The sequence below is a fragment of the Cucumis melo genome, chromosome 2 (assembly GCF_025177605.1).
Source record: "Cucumis melo cultivar AY chromosome 2, USDA_Cmelo_AY_1.0, whole genome shotgun sequence".
NCBI classification, from domain to species: Eukaryota; Viridiplantae; Streptophyta; class Magnoliopsida; order Cucurbitales; family Cucurbitaceae; genus Cucumis; species Cucumis melo.
The window spans coordinates 11,660,522-11,684,127 of record NC_066858.1 but is presented as its reverse complement, the minus strand read 5'-3'; the positions used below and the strand labels follow the sequence as shown (position 1 = coordinate 11,684,127).

Sequence of the window (23,606 nt, the reverse complement as noted above, 5' to 3'; positions counted from 1 at the left end):
TATGAAATATGTATGCATATATATATATATATATATATATATATATATATATATAATATTTGGATGAGATTTGAATATTAAATTCATATGAAAGAGAAAAATATTCAAATAAGATTTGAGTATTAATATGAGTTGGATTCATATAAGGACTACATTGTGAAGATATTGTATTTGGATGAGATTATTCCATATGGATTGGATTCATATCGAACTATAGTATAAGAGAGACATATGAATATAGATATATGATATTTATATGTTAACTAATTAATTTTATATTAAATGTGATTTATTATAAGATAATTTGACTTATATGACTAATGGACTTATTCAAGATTAATTAGTTAGTTATGAATAAAAGAAAGTGAATGTCATAAATATATAATATTTATATGTTAGTTGATTAATTATATGATGAATTGATATGATGAATTGGCTAATTAAAGGTTAATTACTCAAATATTGCAGCCTCACCCCTATAAAAGTATCCTCTTCAATTGGTGAATCTAGCCTCCATCTCCAGAGTCTCAAATTCTAACCCTCGTACTCTCTCAATAATTCTCTTCAACCTTTCTTCCTCTTCCAAGATGCTTGAGCTCACACATCTAGTTCTTTGGAATCCTAGAGAATAGTAAGAAAGCCCTTGTAGTGGTGTTTGTTATTCGTTGAGGAGTTCATGCTCATGACATAGATATGCTTTGTTCAGGACTTAGAGAGGATACCGTGAAGGTTGGAATCTACAATGGTAAGTTTTACTTCTCCTTTTCTTCCTCATTAGTAGCATGCTTAGGTTGTGTGAATGTTTATCTAGCTAAATCTAGTTTAGTGGCTGTTTTTGTATATATAAAAACTGATTTCCATATTGCATGATCATCACATGCTTTCGTCGGAATTTAATTCCCTTCAATACTTAAAGCATAATTTGGTATATTGCAAAAAAAATATCAGAAGGTTGCCACAAGTTTTATGAAGATATCATGAGAATCAATTTACAATAACATAATATTCACTCTGATTTAGTGCTTCATCAGGCTTTAGACATCAGGCTTTAGAAGGATACTACTAGTAAAGTAGAGAGATTAAAGTGTTATACAGGTACTCGATAAGAAGGATCGATCATCTTCAAGATAAAGAGATTCCCTTTGTCACCTCTGGATATTCTGCCAATATTCAGTGATATATATAGAACAGTTTAACACCCCAGTGATGAGAATGTATAAAAGTAAAATCAATCAAATGTTTGGTGAATGAAAACATAGATATTATTAATATAACATACAAAGATATTAAGAAAGCTTCATAATATTAGATTGATGAAGAATGACGTTTCAAAGATGTAAAGCATGCAAAATGTGGTTCAGTTAATCTCTATTTAAACTTTCAAGTCCACTCATTTACTATTTCATGACAATATAAGCCTTTTGTAAAAGCCCAAAATTTATAGCAACCGTTGAGAAGCTAAGGTGAAGGAAGAGAAAATAAATTAATAGACAAATAACGAGAATTTCTTGGAAGGGTTAAAGATTAAGTATTGAGGTTTGGATATTTAGTCAATAAGGGAAAAATGGCCAAGTTAGGTGGGTAGCCAAAAGAAGATCAAATAACCTCTGAAGCACAAGAGGTTAGGCGTTTTAATCATAGGCTAGTCGGCAAATTGACTTTAGATAACCTCTAAATGACATGTTTTAGGTGGCCAAATGTTGATGAGAACCTCTAAGGTTAGGCGAGAAAGACAAGTTTGGGCGGCCACATAAGGAGGAATAACGTCTAAAGAAAGGACATAGGTGTTAAGGTTGCTAAGCGAGCAAAGGTTTGCTAGGCGTGCGTTATGATTGACTAAGAGGTTAGCAAGGTTTTTGTGGGCTACACGAGGAGATTGATGTTGGCTATGCATAGAAGATTGGCCATATGCTAGGCGAGATGACACACTAAGAGGTTAGTAGGCATGAAAATTAGGCGGCCAAGAGCTAGGCGAGGAAGGCTTGCTCGCGAGGGAGGTTAATTAGCAGCCATAGATGTTAGCAAGGCGTGTAAGTAAGCAACGTGGCTGATTAGGGGAAACCAGTTTAATGAAAATCTAGGTGTTTTAAGCGTGTTTCATGCATTTTGCGGCCAAGTAAGAGGTGGATTAAGAAGCAGAAGGTGGAATAAAGAAATTAAAAGGCAAATTAAGGAAGTTGAAGGTGTCAATTCAGTTTCAAACAAGGGTTCACTATAAATAGGCAACTTCAGACAAGGTTTTCTCACAATCCACTCGTGCCATTTACCTCAAATTACTTTCAAAAGATCGGAAGTTGAGTCCAATTTCTAGACAAGGGTTGTCGGTTAATTTGGAGGCAAGGAAGATTGCATTCGAACAAAGAAAATTCTAGGCATCTCAACTAGGTTGACACCCCCTTAGAACCAAAACATCATATCCTAGAAATAACATTAAACAAAACAAAGCAAATAAACATTACAACTTGTATAAGTCCAGGCATAAAGACAGGCCGAGTCAAGGAAAGAAACTAAAAATTGATGAAAATACAGAAGGAAAGACTACAGTTTCTGAATGTTTCAAAACTGAGACTAGATCCAATACTGGATGAAGAATAAAGGGCTAGTTGTGAGAGGAAAGCAGCCCAGTTGAGATAAATATCTTGAATTGAGTAAGCCCCGAACTCCTTTTTAGGGAGACCCAAGCTACTTCACTTCTCTATAAAGAGAGAAAGACTTCTAAGCATGGCTTTTCTTTGTCGTGAAAGAGCCTCTGATTTCTTTCAAACTACAATTCGAAAAGGATAGCTTTTAGCAAATTTAACCACAATAATATTGGCTTTTTGGGGAACGGAGGATCCTCTAGAAGCTTGAGAATTGAGGAGCAAAGAGAGCCATCAAAAACCCAAACAATGTTGATAATGGAGAAGAATTTGTTCCAGCAAAAAGAGAAGAAGGGGCAAAGCAAAACGATGTGAGGAAGTCTCATTTGCTTTCAAACAGAGGGGGCAAACTGAGAGAAGTAGGCACTTGTTGGGGGCCTTCTTTTAGAGGACATCAGCACAATTGAGGGATCCAAAAATCATGATCCAAATCAGAATGTTAACTCTTTGGGGGCTGGATGACTTCCATAAGGCTTTAAATAAACGATTATCCATTGGGGAGCTGAATGCAAATTCATCGAGAGAGATTAAATATTAAAACAACTTTGAAGATCAATTGACCAAACCTTGTGGTCCTCAAAATCAAGAGTTTTTTCAACTGAGAGAAGGGAGAGTAATGATTCCAATTCAATAATTTCTGCATCTTTTAAACTTCTTCTAAATGGTAGGGACCAAGAGAGAGTAGCCAAAGCCAAATGATCTGCAACCGAGCCATAGGGGAGTAAGGCTATTCTGTAGAGTAAGGAAAGTTCCAACCCAAATATCTGACCAAAAGGCAAATTTAATTATATATCACTAACACTCCCTATCACTTGTGGGCTTGAAATATTTGAAAAGCCCAACAAGTGAAAATCAATTTTAATTGGGGAGGAAACGACAATGCAGGGGCTTGAACACAAGACCCCAGGACCTCCCTAGACCACCTACTCTGATACAATATTAAATCACCAATTCACCCAAGAGCTTAAGCTAGTGGTTGAAGGCAAATTTAATTATATATCGCTAACACTATTGACTTAAGCTTAAATTAGTAGTGATTTAACAAAAATCTCTCCCTTCTCGCAACTTTAGAAAAGTTACTTAAAGCCTGCAATAAAAGAGGCAGATTTGGTCGAATTCTAAGGACAGAAGCAATTAGAGATAATGGATTGAAGTTGATAATGAGTGGACCTACTACTACTAACTTTTAGACACAAACTTTCTTCATTTTTTTTTTTTTTGTAAATAAAGCTCATTTATATCAATGTTCGTTATAAGAAGTTTATCCATCAACTTGTAGTTTATCTTTGAAATAATTATTATTTTATAGCTCATATTAACAGTTTCTGACATCAATTAAGAGAGAGAAATAAAATTGTTTTAGAACGTGACAATTGATTATTCATTTATTAATAGATTTTACTATTAAATTTTGATATAAATATCATCTAATCTAACCATCTGTTTCACTCAAAGAACTAACTGCTTGTGATCCAAAAATCAAGTAGAATTCCTACAACTAGAACAAAACTAGAAAACAGTAAAAAGAAAATTCAGCATAACTACTTACCGCAACTCTTCATCCAAATATGTGATATCCAGTTCACCACGGGCTCTTCCAGGTGCTTTGACCGGTATCTGTTGATCAAGACATGAAAAGATTTACATCAATGAAATTAGAACTGGTGAGAGATTTATTGTGAGACCTTAGTCGACTGCTCTATGATTGGCACTTGGCCACTATGATTCCATTCAGCCACAACCAGCCTACTTCGTCATCAAAGAAAAGCATTAGGTTTTGTAGCCGTGTACAAGTCATGTGAGGGGGCTATATATGGCAATATCAAAGCTAGCGGGAGGATTAGCCTATCCAGAAATCTCAGTCTTCCATAGTTTTTAGCTTAGTTTCCGGGAAATGAGTAAATGATTTCATAGTTTAATTTAAAAATTGTCTTTACGTCAATATACAAATTGCCTGAGCTTGCAAATCTAGACAATTTTTTTCAAGAATTCCATATTTGGCATTTATGGTCCCTAATTCTCACATGGCTCTCTCGCTTCATTGTTGCAAAATCTGTAAAGCAACTCCGAGCCACTTGTTCTACCACTTTTAGATAACAATAGTTTCCTCCAAGAAGCCAATCTCCTCCTTAACCATCTACCACTGGGTTCCAAAAAGAAACACATTTGAGATTACCTCCAAGAGGGACACCTGTCACATCCTACATAACCAGCTCATATACTCAACTTCCTTGAGCCTAAAACCGTCTGGTATAGGATTAACGCAAGCAAGTGCAAACCACATTCTTTTAGTGGTTGTCGGGTAGAGGATTAAAGGCACACATAGGTGTTTGTGGAAGGATATTTCCTTGAGCTTCCTTCTTTCTCTTACTTGGTTCATTGTGTAGGGGTGAGGGTAAGAAAACATATTTTTGGAAGGATCAGTTGGTGGAAAATAAATCTCTACGCATTTACGTTTCCTCGTCCATGTCATTTGTCCTTAAAAAATAGTCATGGCTGAAATTATGGTAAGGTTTGGGAGCTCTTTTTCCTTTTTGCTGAGTTTCTAGAGTTTGTTTTCTGATAAGAAAAAAATGGATGTCACAAAATCTTTTTTTTTTTAAATCAAGAAATTTGAGTTTAGGCACGAAAGAAGGGATGTGCATTTTTTAAGCAATATGGGCTCTTTTTCACCTCTTTCATTAGTTGGTTAATGGACCCTTCTACCATTAGGGATCTTATCTTTTCTGCTCAATGGGGTGTCAAGAGATGCTTGAGTTCGTCTAGCAGGTTATTTATGAACAAGTTAACACTCTTGATCGATTTTTTTTTAAGAAGTTGCCTTTGCTAGTAGGGTTGTTTTGTTGTATTGCTTGTCAAAAGAAAAAGACGATTTGAATCATATCCTCTAAAGATGCCAATTTGAGATGACTTTTGAGAGAGTCAAAATTGAAGCTTAATTAAAACTACTCATAACTTTTTATCATATCCACGATACTTTGTTCTTATTATTTTTTCATAATAATACAACAGGTAGAGGGGAATAAATAGAAAAATACAAAGAGATAAAAAAAGAAAGAATATTTAGGGCAAATCTCCCAATGGGCTAAGCCCACTAATTTCAACATATAATTACTTCAAGGAAAATACAATATCAAGATAATAACTAAAACAAGTAAATATAGATGCACAAACTCCTCAAAACATTCTACAGGGTTGAGAATTCTCTCCCAAGGGCCAAACACTGTTCTAAATTCTTCACGCCCCTAGTCATACTCTCTCATACTATTTTTAACTCAAAAACCTAACTTAATGTCTAATTACTAGAATGCCCCCTTACAGTTGATCATCTAATTATCCCAATATATTCCAGTCTTACACATAACCAATTAATTTTACTCAAGATAAAACTTCTTTTCCATTGCCAACAGAAATAAAATTAAAATGCTCCATTATTTAAAGTCTTTTATGAAACATAGTATATCTAACTTATTTAAAAAGTTCCTTTTCAAAAAAAAAAAAAAAAAAAAAAAAAAAAAAAAAAACTTACTTAAAAAGTTAAGCTTAAAATTCAATTGCAACAGCTAAGCCTGTTTCCTAGGATCAAAAGTAGGCCTAAGGATCTCGATTCTTTCTAAGCAGGGTGTCCAGTAAAAAAGCTTCTTCAGTCATAGGTCCTACAAAAGACATCCAAACTATCCAGTAATGTAACTTCTCATTTCAATTATTTAAGGAAAATGAATTCCGGAGTCTGGAAAATGCAAGCACAAAATAAAGTTTGATCTACATATGGAACTAAGTAGAATAGTCAAAGAAACCAGATGATTTACCAGACCAAGAATTTTGAATGTGTCAAATTGAACAGCTACTTTTCTTGAATTTAAAGGCTTCAAGTCTGCTGTGACCTACAAAAAAGACAAACATGAACATAAAGTATGACCTATAAACCAATCTCTCATTATCTAATTGAGAAAAATGGGAAGCACTTCTTTAATATATTGTTACATCCTTTTTGCAACGCTTTTTTGGAATGTCAACGGTTAAACCCATATAGAAACTTGAAATATTAAGATGACTAAGTGCACATGTTAGGGATTAATTTTGAAATGGTTAAAATCATTTTTCTACCCTGAAACATAACTTTAATCAATCGAGATTGATTCAATCTTTAATTATACATTTTTAATTGCAATTTTGATCCTATTAAGATTGATCTTGCATGATTAAAAGCATTTTCAAAGTGTTGTTAACCATTGTAGAATCACTCGTGGGTAAGCCTATTCAACATTTTAACTAAGGGTCATACAATCCTTCATGTACCTCTGCTGCAACTCTTCCCTCTGATTGTTATCTTTTAAGGTGATGTATCACTTGTCCTTTTAATTTTTGGGTTGGTTATTCATTATCGGTTTTCTGGTTTGTTCAGGGTATGTGGTTAATAGTCCTTTTTATGTTTGTTTTACTGTAAACATTTGATTACCATGTGAACTGATCTGGTGCTTCGTACTTCTTATTCTTGAGGCTTACACTTGTATATAAGTATTATTCAGTAAAGATTGTCTTCCAAACTTGTATACATCAAGTTTTAGTATTTGAGCTCCAAAGATTTTGGCCCTCATGGGTTGGAAAATAAATGCTATTTCCAATCAGGTATGTGAAGCGGATGACAAAAATCCTCTATAAATTTATCCCAAGACAACTGCACGGTTGCTGTCCATTGAAGGTGCACTTCGTGGGATGTGATCGAGTATTGATGACACTTCTTTTTACAGTGAGCAGACAACTTGATCAATTAACCATTGCTGCTCCTCCACCTCAACCTTTGGACAAATAGGTAAACACAAGAAACAGAAATCGAACTCAAGAAAAACAACAAATCTGTCCTAGAATCAATAATAGGGAGTGCTCACAACCTTCAACAAGTAATAAAGCACCGGTAAACCTTCCAAGAATCCAAGAAATCCAGCAAGAAGATCAAGATTCAGAACCTCAAATGATAATGAGGAACCCCTTATTAGAAGATTTCTAGAAAATATACAACTTCTAAGAGTTGATCATGACCAAGAACGTGAGAACCAACCACAAAACTATAAGATGAATATTGATATGCCAACATTTAATAGGAAAATCAACCTCGAAGCATTTCCCAATTGGGTTAAGTGTGCTGAGAGCTTCTTTGACTAGAATACAACAAAGAATCAAAAGGTTCAGCTGGTTACATTCAAGTTGAAATCAGGAGCTTCTGCTTCATGGGATCATATCCAAGCTAACAGACAATTAATGAGAAAATAGACCAATTAAGAGCAGGCTTCGAATGCTACGTAAGATGAAGGTGTTAAGAACCAAGGTAGTATGGGATGCTTTTGTCCCACATTGGTTAGAATGTGATGACCAATGTGGTACTTAAGTGGCTTGGTGATAGAACACCAACTTTGGATGATTCTTATTCAATGGAATAACAATAACGATTACAAGGAATTGGCAGAATACCAAATCCTTAACAAGAACGAAGACAATTAAGAAGAACAAAATGGAAACCCTACCCTCTCTCTGCCTTTCCTATCTTTCAAGGAATAGACAAATGTCTCACATAATTTTCATATCCTCACTGAAAGACCTCCCTCACTATTTAAACCTTCCCCTATTACTAAATAATTGTGGGTCCCATTCTTGGCAGCAATACTACCCATTACACATGCACTCCCCTTACTCCCTCTCGTAGTGTATTGCCACCACATTACTCTCCTTATCCAAAATCACCTTGTCCTCAAGGTGCGGATCTGGAAATTGCTGTTGAAAATCATAACAAACCTCCCAAGTGGCTTCACGAGGAAGTAACCCTTCCTTCCCAACTGATCAATACCTCCCACACTCTGGTCATAGGATTCTCACGACACCCATACACTTCCTCTGGTTTGGCCATCCATTCATGATTTTCAGACAAGTAAGGAACCACCTGATGTGCCTCTGAATGCTCACCCAACACTGCATTCAGCTGTGAGACATGAAAAACCGGATGTATAGAAGCTGATGGAGGTAGTTCCAATTTATACACCACTTGTCCAATTCTTTCCAGCACCCTCTATGACCCAAAAAATTTTGTAGATAGTTTTTCATTTCTCCTTTTTTGCAAGGACACTTGCCGATAAAGGTGTATCTTTACAAATACCAAATCTCCCACCTGAAACTCCACATGTCACCACTTTTTATCAGCATAGTTCATTTTTCCTTGAGCTATTCGTAAATGGTCCTTCAAAACCCCCAAAAGCTACATCCCTTTCCTTGAGTTTCTGATCAAGGGTAAAATTAGGAGTCTCTAAATCTCCATAATAAATCAACGAAGGCGGAAATCATCAATACACTTCATGGAATGGGGTAATTCCAATGGAAATTGATACATGTATACCAGTATTCAAAACAATGTAGCCAAGACAACCATTCTTAGGTCTTTCTCCAAAAAAGCAACAAAGATATGCCTCAACACTTCAGTTAACCACCTCAGTTTGACCATCTGATTGTGGATGAAAGGCTAAATTTCGGTCAATTTAGTATCAAACAATTTAAACATTTCGCTCCAGAAATTGCTGACAAACACCTTATCACGGTTAGAAACTATGGACCTTGGAAGTACATGTAGTCAAACCACTTCCTTGACAAAAACTTCAACCACAAACTTCGTTGTATTTGATGCTTCAAAGCCAAAAGTGGGCGTACTTACTAAGTTTGTCCACCATCACCAATATCACATCAAATCCATCAGTAATCCATCAATAAAATGCATCGATGTCACTCAATATAGCATCTAGAATTTCCATTGGAGATAACGCCAAAGCCTTAGTACATTGACAAACTAAACATTCTTCGCGGTATTTCTTTAGATCACCCTTCATACCTTCCCAGTACAGCTCTCCCATCAAACGTTCATAAGTTCTGGAGTACACCGAGTCATGATAAGTGTGTAATATAGTAGGTAATAAAGATGAAGATTTTGATTTCACCACTCTATCTTTGTACTTCAACACTCCTTGATGTAGGGAAAAATCAACCACACTCTCTTCATTTTTATTCAACTCTTCAATGATTTCTCTTAATCACGGATCATTCTCCACTTCTTCTTTAATCATTGTCAAATCCAATAGAGCAGGGGTGGAGAAATGATTTAAGTGCATTGTTGGAGGCATTCGAGATAGTGCATCCACAACCTTATTCTCCAACCCCGGTTTATAGACTACTTCAATTGTGTAACCCAACAATTTAGCAATCCATTTTTGATGTTGAGGCTAGATCACTCGTTGTTTCAACAAAAAATTCAACAAGCGTTGATCAGTCTTCACCACAGACTTCCTTCCTAACCAATATGGTCTCGACCTATGTAAAGCCAAAACCACTGCCAGAAGCTCCTATTTGTAACTCAGTTTAGCCCGATCCCTCATTGACAAAGTATGACTGACATAAGCAATCAGCCTCTTCGACTGGACTAACACAGCTCCAATTCCATAACCAAATGCTTCTGTTTCAATCTTGAAAGGCAAGTTGAAATGGGGTAATGCTAATACACGTAATGTCATCATAGCATTCTTTAATTTTTCAAAAGCTTCCGGAGTTTTCTTTGTCCACTGGTAAGCTCCTTCCTTCAACAGATGGGTCAATGGAGCGGCCATATTACCATAGTTCTGAACAAACCACCTATAGTAAACAATTAGACCCAAGAATCCCCTTACTTCCTACACATTCGTTGGTATTGGCCGTTCCCTTATTGCTCTGATCTTTTCAGAATCAACTTCTACCCCTTTCCCCGAAATGACATGCCCTAAATATTCCACTCTTGCTCAAGCAAAGTGGCATTTACGTTTGCATACAATTCATTTTCTCTCTGAATCTCCAACACCGACTCCAAATTTTTCAAGTGGTCCTCCAGACTCTTACTATAAATCAGTACACCATCATAAAACACGAAAACAAATCTTCCCATGTAAAGCTTGAAAATAGTATTCATCAAGGACTGAAAAAGTACAGGGAGAAATAGTTAGCCCAAATGCAGTACTAAAAACTTATAGTGTCCTTCATGAGTTCTAAAAGATGTTTTCTCCATATCTCCCAAATGCATCCATATTTGATCATAGCCAGCCTTCAAATCAATCTTCGAAAACATACTTGCTCCATTCAATTCGTCAAACAACTCTTCAATAATAGGTATTGGAAACTTATCTGAAATTGTCACATTATTCAATGCACGATAATCAACACAAAACCTCCAGCTACCATCTTTCTTCTTCACCAATAGAGCAAGACTAGAATACAAACTAGTACTTGGTCGTATAACTCCAGATGTTAACACCTCATCCATTAATTTCTCCAACTCCTCTTTTTGTTGGTAAGCATACCTATACGAGTGTACATTGACCAGATCAATCCCTTTCTTCAAATGAATATGATGTTCAATGCTCCTCCTCGAAGGAAGTTCCTCTAGCCAAGCAAACACATCTTCAAATTAACAGCATAGGTACTGATTCAGCAACTGTGGGTACTTCATCAACTCCATACGGTTCGGCCCACAACACTCCCCCTTCTATAACTCTACATTCAATTAGAAATCCTTGATTGATGCTGACCAAGACTTATCAAACTCTTCAAGCTTACCCTAGCTTAACTAGCTAGGATCACCTCTCAACACTACATTCCAACCTTCTTGATTAATGTCATGGTCAAATTCCACCAATCAACCTCTGTTACACCCAACGAGTGCAACCATTGCATTCCATGAATACATCAACTACCCCTAACTCCAAGGGTAAGAAACTATCTTTTAATTATATATCTAACAAAAAAAATAAATGACCCATCTCAATCTACGGATGTGATATAATCTGGTTCATAACTTGGTTTCAAAATAACTTCATTTGATATGGCATCTGGCAAGCAAAGGGTAAAGGCAATAGTAAATATAATCTACAGAAATTACATTACATACAAACATAACTCATTGGCACACAAGTTAGGAAGTAGGAGAGAGATAAAGCACATAATATCTCATTGAAAACAAATACAACAAAGGGAGCAGTAACTTATACCTGGTTGAAGAACGGCCAAGATTCCATATTTTGAGCTCTGAGAGAATCTACATTGATTCCTTGATAGTTTATTCTTGACCTAAAAAACTTGGGCCTCTGCCAAAGCACAACGGTTAAGAATTAATTAAGCCCATCCTAAGGTTTCTTGCATCAAGCCTTTTTGGTGAGCGATTCTACCTTGTTTTTTATTCTTAATAACTTAATCCTTCCTTAATCATTTCATGAGGATTCCTAGCTTGTTTTAGGCTAGTATTCTTATTCATGACCTTATGTTAACACATTTACCTTAATCAATGATGGTATCTTATCAATAATAGCTAATGAAAGATCTAATTTTTAAATATCCATCAAAATCTTGAATTAAACCAGAGATAGAGAAACAGCATAAATGACTATACTGTGCATATATGTTGGAGTAGAAATAGTTGTGATGAAACATGTCATAATGAAGTATGCAGCTACCTCAGTTTGCAGAATTGATCTGGAAGTAGTATATATGAGCTCCCATTTTCCATTTAGTAAATCAGATTTGAGTGGCTCCTTTATAGGGTTGACTGCTTCAAGCTTGCGTGATATCTTTTGGTAATAATCAAAATGAGAACGATTAACTATGCTATGATTTATTAAAGTGTATGTACATACAAAAAAGGACCTCTTCACCACTTCAAAAGTCCTATTGTTTCTAAGGAGCTTAAAAATAATTGGATTTTTGGAGAGCTGGAGAGGTCATCTCATGAGGTCAGTTAGGTGAACCTCCTTATAGGCATTAGTTACTAGACCTTAATCTTCAATAAGAGTCACAGGCCACTCTGTAATTATAGGTTAGGTACCAACTAATCCATCAAGTAGAAAGATCATAAATATAACAAGAGCAGGGGATGTAACTTCATGTACAATATCTATTCACTAAATATCTTGAGTTCAACAATTCCTCAATGATTGCAAAGAAATTCATAAAGAGATATACGAAAGCAAGATAAGGAAAACACATAAACCTATTGGCTATTTAAGAGAGTCGAATCCTCCCCTCGAAAGCTTTTGCTACCACAAAAAAACATTCATACCCAACCTTCACTCCAAACCCTTCAAAAACCTCTCATGGTCCACTTAGAGGATATTCCCTCAACCAACTGCCCCACTAACCTATGAAGCACAAATACTTAAAGTATGTAGAGAATCAATATCAAATACACATCCGACATTGATATATCCAGATACCTAGAAGATACTGATAGAACACCAAAAAGATGTGTTCTTATTCAATTGATATAAACCTCACTATTACAGAGAAGAACTGACGAATATCAATTCTGAGATGAAAATGCAGAAAATAAAAGAACAAGTAAAAACTACCCTCTCTACCTTTCATTTCTCTCAACGAACTTTGCAGAAACCACTCACCGAAATTCCTCCTTCTTCCCTCTCCAACTTCTTACTTATAACCACTATCATATGTAACTACCTAAATATCTAATTATCTTTATACTCCTAACCCTATGCCAATCTAGGTATCTAACATTACCCGGCCCTTCAAAACACCTTGTCCTCAAGGTGTGCTTACAATCATGATCACAAAATTGGGCCCTTTTTTTACCAACAATCTCAGCAGTTTGCTCTTTAATTTGAAAAAAAAGTTCTCCCCTTTCAGCTTTGAAAAACTCTTGGCTCCAATAAGGTTCATTAACTTCAGCCCATATCCCAGAATCATCTTCCTTCAGCCCACAAAGCAGCCCAATGTTCTTGAATCTTCCTTTTCCCAAACATGTTGTCATACTTAACCCTTGCATATCACCACCAAGTGTTTAATTTTCAAACTCTTCTTCTCTAGTGGGCTAGGCCCATAATCAAATTGTTGTGCCAAATGCCAGTAATCTTAGGATTCTAACTCAAATATCACAATTAATCCTAACAAAAATAAAACAGAGGCTGCACTCTGTTATTCATATTACTTTCAGCCAAAGCTCTCTACAGCTTTTACACAATAAAAGAAACCCTACCTACGCAATTCCCATAAAGACATATTTATAGCACTCTCTCTTTCCTACCCATGGGCCCCATAAATCACGATCTTCTTCCGCAATCATTCCCTCATCATTGGATTGTTGGTAATTACTTTTCTGCCCTTTCTCTTATAAGTATGAATAATCAGAGGCCTTACAACACCCCTAGGTTCCAAATTCATCTTGTCCTCAAGGTGAAACGTAGAGAATTGCTTATTCATTTGATATACTGATTCCCAAGTAGCCTCACTTTTTGGTAAGCCCTTCCATTTGATTAACCACTCATTTGCTCCCACCTCTTTACTCCAACAAATTCCCATAACTGTCTTGAGCCACAACTACAGTTCAAATTCCTCTATTAGAATTGGGGCTTGGTGCTGTACTTGTTGTTGCTTCCCCAGTTTCCACTTCAACTGAGAGACATGGAAGACATTGTGGATGACTACCTCTGGAGGTAGTAACCGGTAAGCCACTTCCCCAATTTCCTCTATTATTTTGTAAGGTCCATAAAACTTAGGAGCAAGCTTCTCACACCTTTTTCTAGCCAGTGAATGTTGTCTATATGGCCTCAATTTTAAGTACACTTCTTCTCCCCCTTTGAACTTTAGTTCCCTTCTCTTTAAATCGACCATTTTCTTCATCCGATTTTGAGTCACGCTTAAATTCTCCTTTAGTGCATTTATGGCTAAATCCTTTTCTTTCGACATCAATTCCACCTCATTGTTGGAGGATTTTTATCTCCATATGATATCAAGGGCGGCGGAGGTCTACCAAACACAAGTTCGAAAGGTGTAGTCTTGGTGGATGCATGAAAAATGGGTGTTATATCACAAAGCCAAGGAATTTATGTCATCAGTTCGGTTGCTCATTACATAAGCACCTCAAATAGGTCTCTAGGCATCTGTTTACCCATTTTGTTTGCCCATCCGTTTGGGGATGGAATGTTGTACTTCTCTTCAGTATAGTGCCCATGGTAGCAAACAATTCTTTCCAGAAATTACTGAGGATTATCTTATCTCTGTCAATGATAATGGATTTGGGAATGCCATGTTTCGTCACCACCTTATCAATGAAGGTTTTCGTCCACCTATTTAGTCGAGAAGGGATGTTTCAAAGAGATGAAATAAGCATATTTGCTTAATCTATCAACTACCACAAAGATTACATTAACTCCCCCTGCCATTGGTAATCCTTCCATGAAAGCCATGGACCAATCTTCCAGTATGTGCTCAGAAAATGGAATTGGTTGTAACAACCTAGTTGGCCGAGTAGCTTCTGTCTTGTTTCGTTAACAAATATCACATTGTTCAACATATTTCTTGATATTTGTCTTCATCCCTTCCAATGAAGTTCCCCACTCATCCTCTTATAAGTTCTCGAAAAACCTAAATGACCCCCTAAAATAGAGTCATGAAATGTATGCAGCAGATTAGGAATTTGTGTTGACTTCTTGGAAAGAACTAGTCTTCCTTTGTATAGAAGTCTTCCATTCACCCGATGATACTTATTTCACTCCCTTGGATCTTTCTTTAGGCCTTCAATAAGCTCCTGGAGTTCCCTATTCTCTTCCACTTCTTTTAGCAAAATTTCTAAATCAACAATCCCAGGGGTTGACATGATATTCAGTTTTGGAGGTGGCTCTATTCTAGAGAGGGAATCAGTTGCTTTATTCTGCAAACCCAATTGATACAAAATCTCAAAATCGTACCCAAGTAGCTTGGTAAGCCACTTTTGGAATTAGGGTTGGACTTCTCTCTGTTTCAATATGAATTTAAGAGATTTTTGGTCTGAGATTATTGTAAATTTCCTCCCTAAGAGGTAATACCTCCATTTTTGGATTGAAAGAACAACAGCCATCAATTCTCTCTCATAGATGGATTTGGCTTGGGCTCTTGGGGCTAATTTCTGATTGAAGAATGCAATGAGATGACCATTTTGTGAGAGGACTGCCCCTAACCAAATTCCTAACACATCTGTCTCAATTATAAAAGGAAGTGACCAGTCCAATAAGACTAAAACAGGGATGGTTGTCATTGCTAGTTTCAGTTTTTGAAAGGCTTCAGTAGCTTTCCAATTAACCCCAAAAATCCTCTTAATCCGATCACATCTTTAGGTTGGGGCCAATTCACCATGATGCGTATTATTTCGTCATCAGCTTCCACCCCTTTACTTGACATCCAGTGGCCTAGATATTGGATTCTAGAGTGGGCTATAACTCATTTTTTTCTGTTTGCAAACAGTTGATTATCTCTAGGAACAGCAAACACCATCCCCAAGTGCTTTTCATGTACAGTCACATCAAAACTATAGACCAATATATCATCAAAAAATACAAGTACACAAAGACTTAGGAAGGGGCAAAATACCTGGTTCATCGGTGGCTGGCAGGTGGCCGGAGCATTGGTTAAGCCGAACGGCATTACCAGAAATTCGTAGTGACCCTCATGTGTCCTGAAAGCTGTCTTTTCAATGTCTTCTCCCCTCATTCGAATCTACAGGTATCCAGACTTTAAATCCAGCTTGGAAAAAATCGTTGTCCCATGAAGTTCATCCAAAAGTTCTATAACTGGAATTGGGAACTTGTCTGATATTGTGACTTGATTGAGCTTTCTATAATCGACACACAACCGCCACCCTCCATCTTTTTTCCAGACTAATAGAACTAGGCTTGAGAAAGGGTGGTGACTTGGTCGAATTACCCCTGCTTGTAGCATTTCAGTCACTGATTTCTTAATTTATACTCTTTCTGAGCATGTCCATACTTGTAAGGGCGTACATCGATCGGTTTCTGTCCTAGTAAGGTCATAATGTGGTGGTCAACTTCCCTTTTCGGAGGTAGCCTAGTAGGTGGTGCAAATATGTCAGTATATTGTTTAACAGAAACCGAATCATAGGTAAATCTTCCTCCTCCCTTTTTTCTAACACTTCTTCATAGTTGATCTCCTCTTCAATTTCAAAGTTCTGTAACTCAAGTAGGAACCCTGGTCTTCTTTTTCTCATGTCTTTTGTATAGTTTTTAAAAAGCATTCAGCTTTTATTAAAGAGGGATCCCCTTTTTGAGTAATCTACTTTTCTCCCACCATAAAGGTCATTGTTAGAGAGGGCCAATGGACTCCCATAAATCCAGTGGTACACAACCACTGCATGTCTAGTATGATACAACCTTCCCCAACTCTACTACAAGAAAATCAGCAATGATAGTTAATTCGGGAAGTTTCAACTCTACTCTTTTACATAGCCCTTTCCCTCTTCTATCTGTCCCCTTTCCAATGGTTACCCCAAAGGTAGCACCCCTCACAATCATTATACCCATCTCCTCCACTAATGTTTAATGTATGAAGTTATGAGTAGCCCCACTGTCCAATAACACAATTACTTCCTTCTCTTTGACTGATCCTTTTAATTTCATAGTTCCCTAGGCCGCAAAACCCATAATAGTCTTCAACTCAATTTCAGTCTCCACGGGTACTTCTAAGTTCTTCAATTCCACAATGTCTTCTTCGATTTCCACTATTACTCCTTCTGCTCCTTCTTCCTCATTAAAAATGAACAACATAAGCTCCCTTTTTTCTTTAACTTTACATCGGTGCCCATGAGAGTATATCTCATTGCATATGAAACAAAGGCCTTTATCTAATCTTGCTCTAAATTTTGTATCTAACAATCTCTTTACAGGTGGCTCTCCTTTTGGGTAGTTCCCTTTGATAGGGATAGTGATTTGTTTCATCTGGAATTCTGTCTTTCTTGGGTTCCCTTTTTCATTACCTCCCACAATCTTGGTTGATGAAGCATCCCCTCCCTTGAGTTCAAGTATCCCTAGTTCAGCTCTTGCAAATTTTAATGTTAAATTTCTATCATTAACCCCTTTCTCATACAAGCTTCCAATGTTTGGGGTTGTCTACCGACTACTTCAGCTTATAGGGCTGGTTCTAGTCCAGTCACGAAGTCATCCATGAGGACACTCTCTGCCATATCAGGTAAGGGTGCTGAATAATTCACAAATTTCTTCATATAATCATTGTCAAAGCCCTTGCTGAATGCGTATTAATCTTGCTCCCAAACTTCTTTGTCCAGTGTCACGAAAATATTCAAACATTCTCCCTTTTAGATCTTCACACGATTCCACCTTTTTATATTGTGGCTCCATCTGTACCAATCAACCTCATCTTGCCCAAAACTCACTACTGTTACCTTTACCTTCTCAGATTTTGGGAGGTTATTGATTTAAAAAAATGCTCAGCCATGGACACCCAAAACTCTGGATTCTCCCCCAAAACCATGGGCATTTCTAACTTTTATACTTGCTTCAGTCCACTGTTAATGTGCCATTATCAGTTACAATTTTCAGGTCTTCCATTTTTTCTTTCAACTTCATGACAGAACCATCAGATGTACCAGATTCTTCCTTGCGTTTGTAGTTGGTGTTTTCTCTCATATCCTCTGCCATCCTATCAATGACCTTCTTCAGATCAAGCATCATTCCTATAGCCCTAAAACTTCCTTTTCCGTCCCTTCTAACCTCTCTTCCATCTATTTGTGAACCACCAAACATGTAACAACCCCTAGATTTTCTAGGCTCTGATACCAATTGTTAGGATTCTAACTCAAATATCACAAGCAATCCTAACAAAAAGGGCTAAAACAAAGGCAGCACTCTATTATTTATATTACTTTCAGCCAAATATAAGATCACAGAGAGTTCAACAACAAAATATAAAAGGAAATAACAATGCTTACCCAGCACCTTTACAAGGAGGGTGAGATATTCCTCTACCAAAGCTTTCTGCAGCTTTTACACAATAAAAGAAACCATACCTACACAATTCCCACAAAACATATTTATAGCACTCTCTTTCCTACCCATGGGCCCCATCAATCACGATCTTCTTCTGCAGCCATTTCCTCATCATTGGATTGTTCGTAATTACTTTTCTGCCCTTTCTCTTATAAGTATGAATAATTGGAGGCCTTCACACACCTTTACCCTCCTTATAAACAACCACAAGCTTCCATCATACTATCGTCAATTTCATTTTTGGGACCCACCTTTAGGCACATTTTTCTTCCCTTCCATTTTGGAACTCACCACCCACTTCATCTACATAATGATAGGCCTCCAATGTTTTATTTAGAATAAGTTGAAGCCCACTTGAAATAGTAAAACCCAAAATTTTAGGGTTTATTTCTCTTGCCCCAACCCTCTTTCCTATCAATTTCTGTCACGTCATTGGCACCATCACGTGGGCAGAAACTTCATCTTCCTCTTCACGTGGTTCACCCCTATTCCAGACCACCTTCTCTGGCCACCGTAGATCGGCAACTGCCGGCGTCTTCTTTCTCCACCGCAACCAGCCGTTTTCTACTTCTTTGAGCAGCAATTTTTTCTTCACCTGAGTCTTCATTTTGAGCCTCACAAGTAATCCTCGTCGACCTTCCTCTATAGATTCTTCTTGGTCACTCTTCACCATCCTCTTCAGTTTCACCTTCGCTATATAGTGATTGCAATCGCGTTTTCCTCGATTCTTCTCTGGATTCAGCAACCTCTTCTTGGAATCCATCGATTTATGAATCTGAAGTTACCGATCTGCTCTAAACCGACACGAATCCGGATCAGTGTTGCATAGGTATTTCGACCTTCTTGAATTTGCTACGATCGTTCAAGTTTTCATCCCCTTCAGACTTGTTCGTTTTACCTTCTAGCTTGATTCCCTTCAATGTCGTACTCCACCTTCAATGATACTCTCAATTGGCGGTCCTTTGCTCGACGATCCTTCCATTCCTCCAAACATTGTCAAATTGTTCTTCACTACTCCTTCTATGCATTTTAGCAATAGTAGTTGATGTTTTTCCCACTGGATGCCCAATCTTTCGATGCTCTTTGCCAAGGATAACAAGGTTTCTTTGATTGTCGACAACTTGTGGGACTCCACTCGTATCCCCGAGATTTCCTAATCAAAGGTCTCCAACTTCTCTTCGATTCGTGTGCATGCCATTCTCTATCGTTTTCCCAAGTAAAAAGCTCTGATTCCAAATGATAGAACTAGAACACCAAGAAGATGTGTTCTTATTCAATTGATATAAACCTCACTACTACATAGAAGAATTGATGAATATCAATTCTGAGATGAAAATGCAGAAAATAACTAAGAACAAGTAAAAACTATCCTCTCTATCTTTTCTTTCTCTCAAGGAACTTAGCAGAAACCACTCACCAAAATCCCCCTTCTTCCCTCTCCAACTTCTTATTGATAACCACTACCATATGTAACTGTCTAAATATCTAATTACCTTTATATCCCTAACCCTACATTAATCTAGGTATCTAACAGATACATTCCCAAAACATGATTTGAAGTTTTTATTTATTTATTTTGTTTTTCGTGATACATGTGTCCTATCCCAAATATGTGAAGGGACATGTTGAAGCTATTTTTTGAAGGCTTGATGTTGTATTTTAAATGCCCAGCCCACAACCTATTCAGAATCAGACATTGCAAACATGAAGGGACCATACATTACTTATAAGATATATGGACTACTCCTCTCATTGCAAAATGGTTTTGAGATGGATCCTCGTATTATCTAAGACACTCCACTTATTTCACAAGCTCAATGTGGTAGCCCAAATAAAATAAATAAATAACAGAAAAAAATAAAAGAAAATAAATCCCAAAAATCATATTCTTTCTCATTGTACACCAAAATCATGACCCTCCCCCTTTTGTCTTCATTTTGCCCAACTTTGTTTTTGTTTTTTTTTTCACTCTTTCTAAATCTCCTTTAATTTAACTTGAAGTATTAGGTAGTTGTGTAAGATGACAGCTTCAACCTCAAGCAACTGTAAATCATAAAATACTTACATAAACTCAACCTCCTCCTTCGTTGTTGAAGATGTTATGAGATTTGGGACTTCAAAGCTTCAAATTTTTCTAGTTTCGAAAATACTTTTTACTGAAAACTTTGTTTTGATTTGTTGAATCATGAATTTTTCGTGGACAAATGTAAATATGTATTTCACTTTCCAAAATTTAGTATCAACTTGGTATTAATATTTTTTAGTAGACTACAATTAGTATCTAGCTTCATGTTACTTTTACAAATATAAAGATAATATACATAAATAACAGAAAAAAGTAAAAGAAAACAAACCCTAGAAATCACATTCTTTCTCATTTTACACCAAAATCATGGCCCTCCCCCTCGATCTTCATTTCATTTCTTTGACTACAACCCTCGTCATCGAGCTGTCAATCAATTTTTCCCAGCTTTGTTTTTGTCTTTTTCACTATCTAAATCTCCTTTAATTTAACTTGAAGTATTAGGTAGTTGTGTAAGATGACAGCTTCAACCTCAAGCAAATGTAAATCATCAAATCCTTACATAAACTCAACCTCCTCGATGGGGAACTTGAAAGCTTCAAAATGATGATCTTCAATGTATCCAATACCTTAATTTTTAGAAATTGACGTATTTTCATATCCTGTCTTATCAACATATGTGTTTGTGCTTCATAGTCATAAACAATGGTCTCCTGTGAATTACCCTTCTTAACCCCTTCCCAAGTTCAGATGGTTAATTGGGAGTCTCACATTTTGGTCTTAGTTAGACTTGTTGGAATGAAGTCTCTTAGATCTTATTTTGTTTGATTGACGCAACTTTTGTTAGCTTGATCCTTAATTATTTTGGTATTCCCCTTGTATTCAGTCACTTATTTCAATGAAAGTGTGGTTTCTTATAAAACAGAAGCATGCACATATTTATGTATCTGTACATGCAAAAACTGGTTATAGATATGTATGTACACATAACCAACTTGACACCAAAAGTCAAATCCAGAAGACTGATAATGCATTTAATGCTATGTTAGTAGATATATACATATAAAAAATAAAAAATAAATAAATAAAAGAAGACGAAGAAAGATTAGAACACAACATGAAAAAGCTGAAAGAAATCTAGACGTCGTATGGAAAACTAAACATCTTATGGAAGTACCAAGGTTTATCATGTTCACTAGTAATACCCGCAAAATTCACTACTTGATCTCAATGCCACTTAACAAACCAATATACATTCCTCTCACATTACTATGATCTAGAAAAACTTATAATTTATATTAACCCCATTTCAAAAAAGGTAAAGCTCTGGTTAACTTACCCTTATTTGTTACTATTGTTGTCTACTAGATCTTTAGCGAAAATAGTTGCAGCCCAATCAGAAGGGATAAAAAAAAAATTAAAACACAACCACCTTTTCCCTCCAATAGTATCGGGATCCAACGTCCATCACAGAGATAACTGACCAAATAAAACCTCCATAACTATGACAAAAGAAATTCTTCCCATCACTTCACATCCTCTTATTCATTCAAGGAGGTAATCCCATTTTCTTAAAATATGCAGATCAGACTATCCTACAAAAAATGATCAGTCCACAATGTGGTTTTCTTTGCCCTCTCTGAAACTTAGAATAGGTATACGGTTAAATAGAATAGCATCATTTTTAATTTCCCTACCAGCCTAACTTCTCCTTTTTAAAATATATGCCCGCCCCAATCCCCTGACTCTGAAACATCAAATTATCTTTATTTATCAACCTCACTCACCTGGTGGGGCTGTTGAAATTAAAAGGCAAGTGAGGAAACCCAAACCTGATCAACCATTTCCTGATCTTCAGGAGTGGCCTCAGCTCCTCGATCAAGGGGGGCAATTGCCTGAAGAAGTTCCTGTTTAAGAGCAGTAACATTATTTCCTTTTCCTTTGTTCAAAAAGGCAGGAAAGAAAGAGATCCTGAGCCTCCACTTGTGAGAAGGTGAAGAAGTGAGGAGGTTAGTGTTCGAAGACGGGTTTGAGGGAATAATAGGAAGAAACCTGGGTGGTTGCGATGTTGAAGGAGGCCAGAATTTGGCGGTCGGAGTAACTGTAGATGAAGATAAGGCCACAGCCATAGCCATTTTTTATCTGCTGAAAAACAAACCGTTACTATTTTTGCGCTCCGCTTCCATTTTTTTGTACTAGTTTAGTACTTGCACGTGTCTATTGTTTTTTTTAATACTAATTGGAGTAAGGGATATTACACCCGAACCTTTAACCCTCAGGAACATAAACGTGTCAATTAAACTGTGTATTATTTTTAGGATTAGGATCATGATTAAATGCACCTATTTCAAATATTTTTCCGACACTCTACTATAAAAATATATATTTAAAAAATATCTTGTAAATTTAATATTACGCGAGAATTTTATTATTCTTCCTTTTAACTTCGATTATATATCGGTGCTTGGATAACATATCTGGAGTAGATGGTTAAAAATAAGGTCTCGTTTGTTTCATAGATTTTTCTACGAGAATTCTAACATTTAATATTATTATTGAATAGATGGTTAAAAATGAGGCCCGTTTGCTTCACATACTTTTCTAATGAGATTTCTAACAAACATTTAAAATTATTATTTGTTTCACAAAATCTCACACTTTGACATCTATATAATCTATGGAGCTTTAAATGACATTAAACGTTTCAGATTTTTATTTAACGCTCTAGTTTAAGAGGGGACATGAATGAACCGATAGCACATATGAATGAGAGAGATCTTGAAAATATGAAAGTAAGGTTAAGAAAGACTTACAAAATTAAAAGTTACTACATATACAAATAAGGTACACCTTCCTTTTATATGGTTCGATCATAGGAACTACAACTTCCTTTCCAGTGGTTCGATCATAGGAAGTCCAACGTTGGGTGACCTTTTAGAAATTTTCCTAGAATGCATGCAACTAAGGACAAAACATGTTGAAAGAACTCGTGTTGATTCATGGGGACGACTTTCACTCTAATAAGCCTTTACGAGTAAGGATGATGTTGCTAGGATGCAGGGGAATGTCGGGGATCCGAATTTCAAATCCTGGGCATAA

The 23,606-nt window shown here is 36.5% G+C and overlaps 1 protein-coding gene across 3 annotated transcripts; it reads right to left on the bottom strand.

Annotated features, from left to right (window-relative positions):
* Positions 1–942: 942 nt before the first annotated feature.
* LOC103487254 (probable plastid-lipid-associated protein 4, chloroplastic) lies at positions 943–22,699 on the bottom strand. 3 transcript variants are annotated; one of them, XM_017044313.2, is made up of 7 exons: positions 22,560–22,699; positions 22,340–22,414; positions 12,152–12,265; positions 11,690–11,785; positions 6,449–6,523; positions 4,189–4,256; positions 943–1,160 (listed from the first exon to the last, which is right to left on the bottom strand). In XM_017044313.2, the coding sequence occupies exons 2-7, from the start codon at positions 22,349–22,351 to the stop codon at positions 1,088–1,090; spliced, it is 438 nt and encodes a 145-aa protein (XP_016899802.1). In that variant the 5' UTR covers positions 22,352–22,414; positions 22,560–22,699; the 3' UTR covers positions 943–1,087. The 3 variants fall into 3 exon arrangements, 2 of the variants coding, with proteins under 2 accessions (XP_016899802.1, XP_008443741.1); XR_001762361.2 differs by adding an exon at positions 6,169–6,295 and having other exon boundaries at positions 1,143–1,160; positions 22,340–22,691; XM_008445519.3 differs by having other exon boundaries at positions 22,340–22,691.
* Positions 22,700–23,606: the final 907 nt, after the last annotated feature.